The sequence below is a fragment of the Notolepis coatsorum genome (assembly GCF_963971535.1).
Source record: "Notolepis coatsorum genome assembly, chromosome: 11".
In the NCBI taxonomy this organism is placed as follows: Eukaryota; Metazoa; Chordata; class Actinopteri; order Aulopiformes; family Paralepididae; genus Notolepis; species Notolepis coatsorum.
Window position 1 is genome coordinate 4,609,651 of NC_140175.1, and position 12,262 is coordinate 4,621,912.

General features: G+C 39.4%; 1 protein-coding gene across 2 annotated transcripts in view; it reads right to left on the reverse strand.

The window, feature by feature from the left end:
* Positions 1–12,262, reverse strand: part of clip1b (CAP-GLY domain containing linker protein 1b) — a 92,700-nt gene that overhangs the window by 4,584 nt on the left and 75,854 nt on the right. For both annotated transcript variants that reach the window (XM_084324228.1, XM_084324227.1), the window contains 5 exons: positions 10,277–10,316; positions 9,958–10,001; positions 4,923–5,028; positions 3,423–3,585; positions 1,148–1,200 (listed from right to left, as the gene is read on the reverse strand). In XM_084324228.1, the coding sequence (XP_084180354.1) occupies positions 1,148–1,200; positions 3,423–3,585; positions 4,923–5,028; positions 9,958–10,001; positions 10,277–10,316 (406 nt within the window). The remainder of the gene's footprint in view (positions 1–1,147; positions 1,201–3,422; positions 3,586–4,922; positions 5,029–9,957; positions 10,002–10,276; positions 10,317–12,262) is intronic.

The window sequence follows — 12,262 nt, forward strand, 5'->3', positions numbered from 1 at the left end:
TTTTGTAGCTCATCTCATTTCTGCATTGTACCTCACTGTTACTCATTTTACTCTGTATTGTTACTGTATTGTATATTGACTGAACATTCCTTTACTTTTTACTTACTTCTTAATTACTTTTTTTTTTACTGTATGTAGCACACTCTCTGGGGCTCATACAGATACAAGCATTTCATCATAAAGTATTCTGTATTTTGTAGGGATGTTCGATATTGGCTTTTTTACCGATATCCGATATACCGATATTGTCCAACTCTTAATTTCCGATACCGATATATGCGGGGTCCCCCCCCCAAAACTGAATAATTTCAGGTAATTAACATTACATATCTCTTGTCGTGGAATTAACACAACATTATGCATACTTTTTTATTTTTATTTTTTATCTTTTTCCCCTCCTTTTTCCTCAGATTTTCTCCCATCCCAATGTTAGTCGTTATGCCAATTCCCAATCCCTTCCTGGTCGCTGCGCACTTACCCCCCACAGTCGGTCTGGGAGAGTGGAGGCTATCACGTGCTTCCTCCGACACACGTCCAGCCAATCAACCGCTTCTTTTCACCTGGCAGCGCGGACTCTCACTGAGAGGGCGTAGCGTGTGGAAGGATCACACTACCCCCCTTAGATCCTATCCGCGCTGAGCAGGCGCCCCGACCGAACTGTAGGAGTCGCTGTTTACAACGACCCGGACCCACCCCGCCAGCTTCTCCCACCCTCTAATACTGCCAATTGTATTAGTGTGAACGGCCAGCCAAGCTGGTGACAACCCCGGAGCTGTGAGCTGAACAGGCGAATCTAGCGTCTCCGGCGTTTGGTGACGAACGCAATCTCCGCTACGCCACCTGACCGCCCCCCATTATGCATACTTTTGACAATAAATAAAATAAGAATTTGTTCTTACTTGCTTGCCTGGGTAAATAAAGGTTAAATAAATGTAAAAACCAATACCGATCATTTCCGATATTACATTTTAATGCCAATATCGGACATCCCTAGTATTTTGTTGTGACAAATAATAAACAAACTTGAAACTTGAAACTTGGTAGGACGTAAGACGTCAGGTCTGGCAGGAAATACATATTCCTACCACTGGTGAACTACAAACATGGTGAACTACAAACATGATGAACTACAAACATGGTGTCCTACCTGTCCTTCTGCAAACTCCTTCTCATCCCTCAGCTGGTCCAGCGCCGCGTCTCCTGAGGGACAGAGCAGAGCAGAACACGTCACGGAACAGGCAGACAGACATTTCCACCGCTAACTCTGGCTGGATGCAAGCTTCTTTTTGTTGTACTGTACAGTACTGTACTGCTGTATGATGACAATACACTTCTAATCTAATCTCACTTGGTCTGTCGTTACTTTCCCTCCCCATAGCCTAAAAGCTCCTCACTAAGCAGAATACTAGTCATAGTGATGTAACTGCAGTCTGCAGAATATAACATATATATATATATATAAATACTAGTGCTGTCAGGCGATTACATTTTTTATCTAATTAATTACAGGATTTGTAATTAATTAATCTAATTAATCGCATTTTAATCGCATAACCATTTTATGCCTGATATTCTATATTCTATAATCATATTTCAAATTGCATGTGTCCGGATGGCAGAATTCAGTACTGTATCTACAAAACCTTCTGTTTAATCATCTTCCATTTATTAATTTGCTTAGATTTTTCAGGTCTGGTCAATTTTAGCATGGTGTTATTCACAGTCAAAGATAAAAAAAATTTATTGATATTCTCATTTGGTTCATTACAATGTACTCAAGCCTAGTAACAGACACAGTATTTCTGACACTGGGAATACATTCCCTGAGATCCATAGATGTCCCTAGAATCAGATACCAAGAACATGCAAATGGACCATATTAAAAAAAAAGTCTGTAAATGTGCATTCTACGTTCTTATGGAATGAATGAGATAAAAAAAAGATATATATATATTTTTTTATAAATCTTTTGCAAATTACATTTGTTGTGTAATTAATTAAAGGGGAACTATCTTATAAATGGCCTTTTTGAGTGTTTAGCATTGTTTCCTAGCTATGTGAACTTATATTAATATGATCTATGTCTCAAAATTCTCATATTGGCGCATTCTTCCAATTCTCCTCTCACAATATTCACCCTCACTGAACTGAGTCGTTTGAAAATGTGCCTATATGTGATGTCATATAGTCACTGCTGCATGTTAATGTTCAGGCGAACACGACGCTCTGCAGTGGTTTAGGTGGCACCTGCAGCCCAGACTCAAAACAGCTCGAAATCTTGAGGTAGAAAAATGCTGTTTTTGAGGACTTGATTAGAAATACAAAACAATGAATAAAAAAAAAATATATATTACAGAGGTGTTCCATAGACTCACAGGAATTGTGTAAAAGTGCCCAAATAGTGAAAGAAATAGTAAAATAGTTCCCCTTTAATCTAATTAATGTGATAAACTGACAGCCCTAATAAATACTAGTCATAGTGATGTAACTGCAGAATATAACATATATAAATATATATATAAATACTAGTCAGTTATGTAACGGCAGAATTTAACATATATATATAAATACTAGTCATAGTGATGGAACTGCAGAATATAACATATATATATATATATATATATATATATATATATATATATAAATTAAATACTAGTCATAGTGATGTAACTGCAGAATATAACATATATATATATATATAAATTAAATACTAGTCATAGTGATGGAACTGCAGAATATAACATATATAAATATATATATAAATACTAGTCAGTTATGTAACGGCAGAATTTAACATATATATATAAATACTAGTCATAGTGATGGAACTGCAGAATATAACATATATAAATAAATTAAATACTAGTCATAGTGATGTAACTGCAGAATATAACATATATATATATATATAAATTAAATACTAGTCATAGTGATGGAACTGCAGAATATAACATATATATATATAAATTAAATACTAGTCATAGTGATGGAACTGCAGAATATAACATATATATATATATAAATTAAATACTAGTCATAGTGATGGAACTGCAGAATATAACATATATAAATAAATTAAATACTAGTCATAGTGATGTAACTGCAGAATATAACATATATATATATATATAAATTAAATACTAGTCATAGTGATGGAACTGCAGAATATAACATATATATATATATAAATTAAATACTAGTCATAGTGATGGAACTGCAGAATATACCAGTGAATTAAGAACATAAATAAAGTCACGATGTCGAGCGTCGATGGTCCAACCCCAGTAGAAATGTTACACATAATATACATAATATGCTTTCATGAGAACAAAGAAAAGCATTGGAAATGGTAGTGGGTTCGACCCCCCCCGACCCCCGACCCCCGACCTGACCCTATGAAGGACAAGCGCTGATCTCCTCACCTGAGGACGGACCACTGTCTCCTCCCTCCGAGGCCTGCCTTCCCATGAGCCTCTGCTCCAGGCTGTGGACGCGGCTCTGCAGCTGAGCCTTGTCTCGCTCCAGCGTCTCCACGGCCGCCTGCAGGCTCTTGGCCACGGCGTTCTCCCCGCGTAGCGCTGTGATCTGCGGAGTTTGTAGTTCATCATGTTTGTAGTTCATACTGTTTGTAGTTCATCATGTTTGTAGTCCATGTTTGTAGTTCACCATGTTTGTAGTTCATCATGTTTGTAGTTCATCATGTTTGTAGTTCATAATGCTCATGATGTTCATAATGTTCATGAATAATGTTTGTAGTTCATAATGTTCATGATGTTCATGTTTGTAGTTCATAATGTTCATGATGTCCATGTTTGTAGTTCATAATGCTCATGATGTTCATAATGTTCATGAATAATGTTTGTAGTTCATAATGTTCATGATGTCCATGTTTGTAGTTCATAATGTTCATGATGTCCATGTTTGTAGTTCATACTGTTCATGATGTTCATGATGTTCATAATGTTCATGATGTCCATGTTTGTAGTTCATAATGTTCATGATGTCCATGTTTGTAGTTCATAATGTTCATGATGTTCATGATGTTCATGATGTTCATGATGTTCATGATGTCCATGTTTGTAGTTCATAATGTTCATGATGTCCATGTTTGTAGTTCATAATGTTCATGATGTTCATGATGTCCATGTTTGTAGTTCATAATGTTCATGATGTTCATGTTTGTAGTTCATAATGTTCATGATGTTCATGATGTCCATGTTTGTAGTTCATAATGTTCATGATGTTCATGTTTGTAGTTCATGATGTTCATGATGTCCATGTTTGTAGTTCATAATGTTCATGATGTTCATGTTTGTAGTTCATAATGTTCATGATGTTCATGATGTTCATGATGTTCATAATGTCCATGTTTGTAGTTCATAATGTTCATGATGTCCATGTTTGTAGTTCATAATGTTCATGATGTTCATGATGTCCATGTGTGTAGTTCATAATGTTCATGATGTTCATGATGTCCATGTTTGTAGTTCATAATGTTCATAATGTCCATGTTTGTAGTTCATAATGTCCATGTTTGTAGTTCATGATGTCCATGTTTGTAGTTCATAATGTTCATGATGTCCATGTTTGTAGTTCATAATGTTCATGATGTCCATGTTTGTAGTTCATAATGTTCATGATGTCCATGTTTGTAGTTCATAATGTTCATGATGTTCATGATGTCCATGTTTGTAGTTCATAATGTTCATAATGTCCATGTTTGTAGTTCATAATGTCCATGTTTGTAGTTCATGATGTCCATGTTTGTAGTTCATAATGTTCATGATGTTCATGATGTTCATGATGTCCATGTTTGTAGTTCATAATGTTCATAATGTCCATGTTTGTAGTTCATAATGTCCATGTTTGTAGTTCATGATGTCCATGTTTGTAGTTCATAAGCTCCATAACGCTTCACGCACCTCGCTCCTCAGGGCTCCCAGCTCACGGTCCTCATCGGAGAGTAAAGCTCCAGTAGAGTTCTGGAAGTTTCTCTCCCCGTCTGTTTCCTGATTAGAGAGAATCTCCCTGTGGGAGGAGTCACAGAAGAGTTCTACATCAAAACACAGTATTCCACCTCTCTCTGTGTGTGCGTGCGTGTGTGTGTGTGTGTGTGTGTGTGTGTGTGTGTGTGTGTGTGTGTGTGTGTGTGTGTGTGTGTGTGTGTGTGTGTGTGTGTGTGTGTGTGTGTGTGTGTGTGTGTGTGTGTGTGTGTGTGTGTGTGTGTGTGTGTGTGTGTGTATCTGAAAGCTTATTGTGAGAAACTTCAAAATAGACTTGAGCGTATTTGGAGGAGCTGCACTGTACTTGTAAAATGTGCTGCACTCACACTAAACACTGCATGGGAGGAGAAATAAACCCAAATATTTAACAGGGTTTTGTTTTGTAAAAAGACCTGCCCTCTTTTCTCCATCCTCCAATCAGGGCGGGGAAGCAACAGTTGCGATTGGAGGACCAAAAAAAGAGGGCAGGTTTGAGATACTCCAATGAGCAATAGTTTCAATATTTACCCCTTTGCAATATGTCCACTTTTACAGGTTAGTCCTTATATCTTGAGCTCGGCCAATCAGAAAACACGTCTCCATTCCTGGTTATATCTTGAGCTCGGCCAATCAGAAAACACGTCTCCATTCCTGGTTATATCTTGAGCTCGGCCAATCAGAAAACACGTCTCCATTCCTGGTTATATCTTGAGCTCGGCCAATCAGAAAACACGTCTCCATTCCTGGTTATATCTTGAGCTCGGCCAATCAGAAAACACGTCTCCATTCCTGGTTATATCTTGAGCTCGGCCAATCAGAAAACACGTCTCCATTCCTGGTTATATCTTGGTAAATGACAGTGGCTAAAGAGGTAGAGCAGTCGTCTGGAAATCCGGAGGTTCCCGGTTCGATTCCCGCTCCTCCTGGGCAGCGTGTCGATGTGTCCTTGAGCAAGACACTTAACTCCTAATTGCTCCCGATGAGCAGGTTGGCACCTTGCATGGTTGCCTCCGCCGTCGGTGAGTGAATGGGTAATATGTAAGTAACAAATTGTAAAGCGCTTTGGATAAAAGCGCTATATAAAAAAGCAGCCATTTATATCTTGAGCTCGGCCAATCAGAAAACACGTCTCTATTCCTGGTTATATCTTGAGCTTGGCCAATCAGAAAACACGTCTCCATTCCTGGTTATATCTTGATCTTGGCCAATCAGAAAACACGTCTTTAACACAGAATGAGCAGAAACACACTAGTCTTCTGTTGATTGGTTCATTCCAACAGATCAGGGGCTTTAAACACGACACACTTCACTCCCTCAAACAAAGCGTATATGAGCCAGAATCAGCTTAGCTGTGACTAAGTGGATCTTCTGTATAACCCGTCTAGACACTAAACAGGACACTGATTGAGCGTTTGACATCTTTCCCTGAGCAAAGGCTACCTGTATATTACATATCTGTCTTTTTACATATCTGTAGATACTATATCTGTACATATCCCTTACCTACTCTTACTAGTTACACTGCTCGCCAGTATGACTTACTACCATAGTGTCTTTATACCTGTATCACTGTACATATTAACACTTTGAGTGCCAGCAGGAGGCGCCAGAATTAGCGCTTGAATGCCAACCTTTTTGGGCTGATTTTCCGATATTTCATGATTTTCGTGGAGCTATTTCTATATTCTATATTATGGCTATATGTGTCTAATACGCCTGTCGCTTATCAATGACTTGCTTGCAGTCAACATGTACGAAACGGATAGTTTTTTCATCGGTACATTTCCGTTTTATACCGTTTTGAAAAACGGACGTTTTTGGAAATTTCCAGAAAATAAAAAAGATTCTGTGATAATTTCCCTTTAGTGGAATACACAAAACACGTTGTCATTTTTCAGCCTATTTATGAATCGTTTTCAAATAAATGCTAGATTATCGATAGTATATGTGTACTTATGCACGCTAGAGAAGCGGGCTGAAAAATCTATTATCTATTTCCTGGTCAGCAGACACACATACACACACACACACACATACACACATAGGGGACAGGTTGAGATATATGTGAAAAAAAACTCTGATTACCCCAAGACTGGTAAAATAGATTCCTTACCTCACATCAGATGTTCTGCAAAAAGATTATTCCAATTCCTGATTGCCATTCCAAATATCGATCGCTTTTATTGATCCAACGCTGGGTACTCGAAACACATAATCCACGCTGTTCTGAGGGTCGGCGATGACTGCAGTAGGCTCGGGTTACATGCCTGAGAAGTAAAATGTGGATTCCGGATTTTTCTTTTCTCATCCATTTTCATTGAGCCTAATCCAATGCGTGCATTACCATCCGGGAGACGATAGGGGGCGGTATTTTCCCTGTTCGAGCTCAGAGACAGTCCCAATGGTAACGTGAGGCTAGATTGATGAAAAATGAATGGAAATCGCTAATAAAAGAAATAACGATTAAATAACGAGATTTCTCGTCCTTGGCACTCAACGCATGGCATGAACTAACGAGATTTCTCGTGGCTGGCACTCAAAGTGTTAATACTACAACTCTGTACATGCATCTGATTAGCACTATCACTCAGTAGTACTAATTTATATATTTTATACCCGGTTTAATCACTTGTACATTGTATATTACTATTGCACTTTACTGTTACATTTGCACTCTGGTTGGATGCCAAACTTATTTCCGTTGTACTGTACTTGTGCTGTATGATGACAATTAGGGATGTCCGATATTATCGGCCTACCGATATTTCCGGCCGATATTGGCATTAAAATGTAATATTGGAAAATATCTGTATCGGTTTTCAAAATAAAATAAAATAAATCTTTTCTTTTTTTAAATAATTTTTTACATTTATTTAACCTTTATTTACCCAGGCAAGCAAGTGAGAACACATTTCTTATTTTATTTATTGTCAAAAGTATGCATAATGTTGTGTTAATTCCACAACAAGAGATATGTAATGTTAATTACCTGAAATTATTCCGTTTTTTTGGGGGGGAAACCCTGCATATATCAGTATCGGTTGATATCGGAAGTTAAGACTTGGACAATATCGGTATATCGGTTATCGGTAAAAAAGCCAATATCGAACATCCCTAATGACAATACATTTTAATCTAATCGAAGCTGTATAAAACAGATAACCAGATAACATTCCGACAGTATCTAGTATCTAAACATAGACTTAGAGGAGCTTCATGTTAGTGATAGAAGGGAACTCATTTTGTGCAAAAAATGGAAGGAAAGCTTGCCAATGTTCACAAGGCAGAATTGTTACAATAGCCGATAACACATTTTCCCAATGATCCCTATACGGGTGGACCGCGCGGGAAACTAAAGTGACGTCAGACTACACCTCCCTATAAATATAGGCAATAAATAATTTGTATCTGAATGTCTGCTATGAGTACGAGTAAAAGTAAACAGTATACAATGTTGTTTACCGCATTGGATGATACTCAACGAGCACTAACAGAAACAGCTTCATGACATGTCCTGTATGTCATGTATTGTCATAAATGTCATGATATATATCTGTATATCTGTATGCCCCCCCCCCGGTAAATGTACAAACCCCCCCCCTCCCACCCACCCACAGTACTGTATATTTGCATATCTTGTATGTCACAAATGTAACAGTACTGTATATCTGTATCATGTATGTCAGAAATGGGGGACCCTGATGTAAACAAGATGAAAGTCTTTCTCTGGTCTGCATCCCCTTAACAATTGTGTGTATTGAGCTGTACTGTACTGTACCCCTCTGTAATCTGTTAATAAAGTTTTCAATCAATCAAACCTGCATGCATACGGCAGGGTCACGAGGGTTCAGAGGTCAGATGGTATATCCCCCCCGAACTGTGAACCCTAAAGACACAATAACTGCTGCAATGACCCAGTGTCACCTCCATATATTTAGATTCGTAAACTACTTGATCCTATATCTATGAATAATATCAATGTTACTCACTCGTGCCTAGTAATATATCGTCTACCATTTATTTTTTTAAGATCTCCTTATTTTAAGCATTTAACATTTGCTTGTATTTAAGTTGTTCATTCTATTGTGTGATCTGTGTGATGTTGTGTGAAGGGCGGACTAGCAAAATAAGTTTTTCATTGTACGGCAAACTGTCTGTTTAACTGTGTGCACGTGGCAATAAACAAACTGTCTGTTTAACTGTGTGCACAATGACAATAAACAAACTGTCTGTTTAACTGTGTGCACAATGACAATAAACAAACTGTCTGTTTAACTGTGTGCACGTGACAATAAACAAACTGTCTGTTTAACTGTGTGCACGTGACAATAAACAAACTGTCTGTTTAACTGTGTGCACGTGACAATAAACAAACTGTCTGTTTAACTGTGTGCACAATGACAATAAACAAACTGTCTGTTTAACTGTGTGCACATGACAATAAACAAACTGTCTGTTTAACTGTGTGCACGTGACAATAAACAAACTGTCTGTTTAACTGTGTGCACAATGACAATAAACAAACTGTCTGTTTAACTGTGTGCACATGACAATAAACAAACTGTCTGTTTAACTGTGTGCACATGACAATAAACAAACTGTCTGTTTAACTGTGTGCACGTGACAATAAACAAACTGTCTGTTTAACTGTGTGCACATGACAATAAACAAACTGTCTGTTTAACTGTGTGTGCACGTGGCAATAAACAAACTGTCTGTTTAACTGTGTGCACGTGACAATAAACAAACTGTCTGTTTAACTGTGTGCACATGACAATAAACAAACTGTCTGTTTAACTGTGTGTGCACATGACAATAAACAAACTGTCTGTTTAACTGTGCGCACATGACAATAAACAAACTGTCTGTTTAACTGTGTGCACATGACAATAAACAAACTGTCTGTTTAACTGTGCGCACATGACAATAGACAATAAATCATCTTGAATCTGGAATATCTGGAAGAGTCTCCTACCTGTCCTTCATGTCTGACGGCTGACTGTTACGCTCCTCGTTATTCTGGAAAAGGACGGCGAGACGAGCGTTAAAACCACTAAGACCGACGACTAAAACGGTCTCAGCTTAAACACTCCCCTCCCCGCAGGGGGCCCCTCCCCCACGCAGGACCTCGTCATAACACCAAGGGCCTCTGGCTCAATAATCTGTTGCTTGTTGGAAAAAATGGGAATTTACACAAAATATATATATATTTGTTAAAAAAAAAACTCTCAGTTGACTAAGACCTTAACAACCAATTATTGAACTAAATGGACCAAGAGGTCAAAGGTCAGTACCTCCTCTGGACGCCTCTGCGTGGCCAGCTTCAGGTCCTCCCTGATAGGACGAGGGAGAGAAGAGAAGAAGTCAATCGTGGAGGAAGGGACGATGACATCACATCACAAGACAACATATTATTATCAATACATCATCAACATTCAATACATCATCTGGATTCCGACGCGGAGACGGACATTAATCATTTATAGGTTATATAATTTATTACGTTAATAATAAAGGTTGTCATCAGAGCGGTTAGAAGGCACGAAGGCACTCTCCCTCTCCCTCTCCGCACTGAGCACTGTAATCCAGCCAGTCACATGGGGCTCTGACGTCACATGGAGCTCTGATGTCACAGCCCAGGGCTTTGATGACTCATGAGGGGGCGTGGCAGTGGCAGCACGGTGACAGGGAGTCATAACAAACACACATGTACATCAAGCACAAGTGGGCACACACACATGCACACACACGTGTGCACACACACACACACTACATACAAACCACCAAGAGGCGCACACCCACCCAGCTACACACTCACACTGGTCTATAAATAGACCCCGACATCAGATGCACGACAACAACAACAACAACAACAGCAGTGCTTCTCTTTTCTTCTTGTGCCATAAGTGCACCTCCTCAAACCCTCAAGGTCTTCTCCCGTTGGAAAGAAAAACAGATTCGGAATATATATTTTTTATTACTTGTGTGTATAATATCATATTGTAGAGAGTATTGTGACATTGTCTCTTTTTTATTACTTGTGTGATTTTATGCTTATTTCCCATTACCAGCACCTCGGGTTCGAGTCCCTGATCTCGTTGTAGTATAATGACAATAAAGTATATTCTATTCTATTCTATTCTATTCCTTGATCCTCCAATCACGACCATTGCCTCCCTGTCAATTCACAGAGCTGGAACCAAATCTGCAGTTTGCCGACTACAGTCACGTTTGGTTTGGGTCGGACTCGGCCGATACCAGCAAACCTCCACAGAACAGGAAACAAGACCAACAAAACCTCCACAGAACAGGAAACAAGACCAACAAACCTCCACAGAACAAGAAACAAGACCAGCAAACCTCCACAGAACAAGAAACAAGACCAGCAAACCTCCACAGAACAGGAGACAAGACCAGCAAACCTCCACAGAACAGGAAACAAGACCAACAAACCTCCACAGAACAGGAAACAAGACCAGCAAACCTCCACAGAACAGGAAACAAGACCAACAAACCTCCACAGAACAAGAAACAAGACCAACAAACCTCCACAGAACAGGAAACAAGACCAGCAAACCTCCACAGAACAGGAAACAAGACCAACAAACCTCCACAGAACAGGAAACAAGACCAGCAAACCTCCACAGAACAAGAAACAAGACCAGCAAACCTCCACAGAACAAGAAACAAGACCAACAAACCTCCACAGAACAAGAAACAAGACCAGCAAACCTCCACAGAACAAGAAACAAGACCAGCAAACCTCCACAGAACAAGAAACAAGACCAGCAAACCTCCACAGAACAAGAAACAAGACCAGCAAACCTCCACAGAACAAGAAACAAGACCAGCAAACCTCCACAGAACAAGAAACAAGACCAGCAAACCTCCACAGAACAAGAAACAAGACCAGCAAACCTCCACAGAACAAGAAACAAGACCAGCAAACCTCCACAGAACAAGAAACAAGACCAACAAACCTCCACAGAACAAGAAACAAGACCAGCAAACCTCCACAGAACAAGAAACAAGACCAACAAACCTCCACAGAACAGGAAACAAGACCAGCAAACCTCCACAGAACAGGAAACAAGACCAGCAAACCTCCACAGGAAACAGAACCAACCGCCAGGCTGAATAAAAGTACTCACACTGGGCGGCCGGGGAGCGCAGCGGACTAAGCATCTGTCTACCACCGCAGAGACAGTGGGATCGAATCCAGCTGCAGTGCCTCCGGCTTGGTCGGTGTCAGCGGGTGGGAAAGCCGGTGGGGTGGGGTG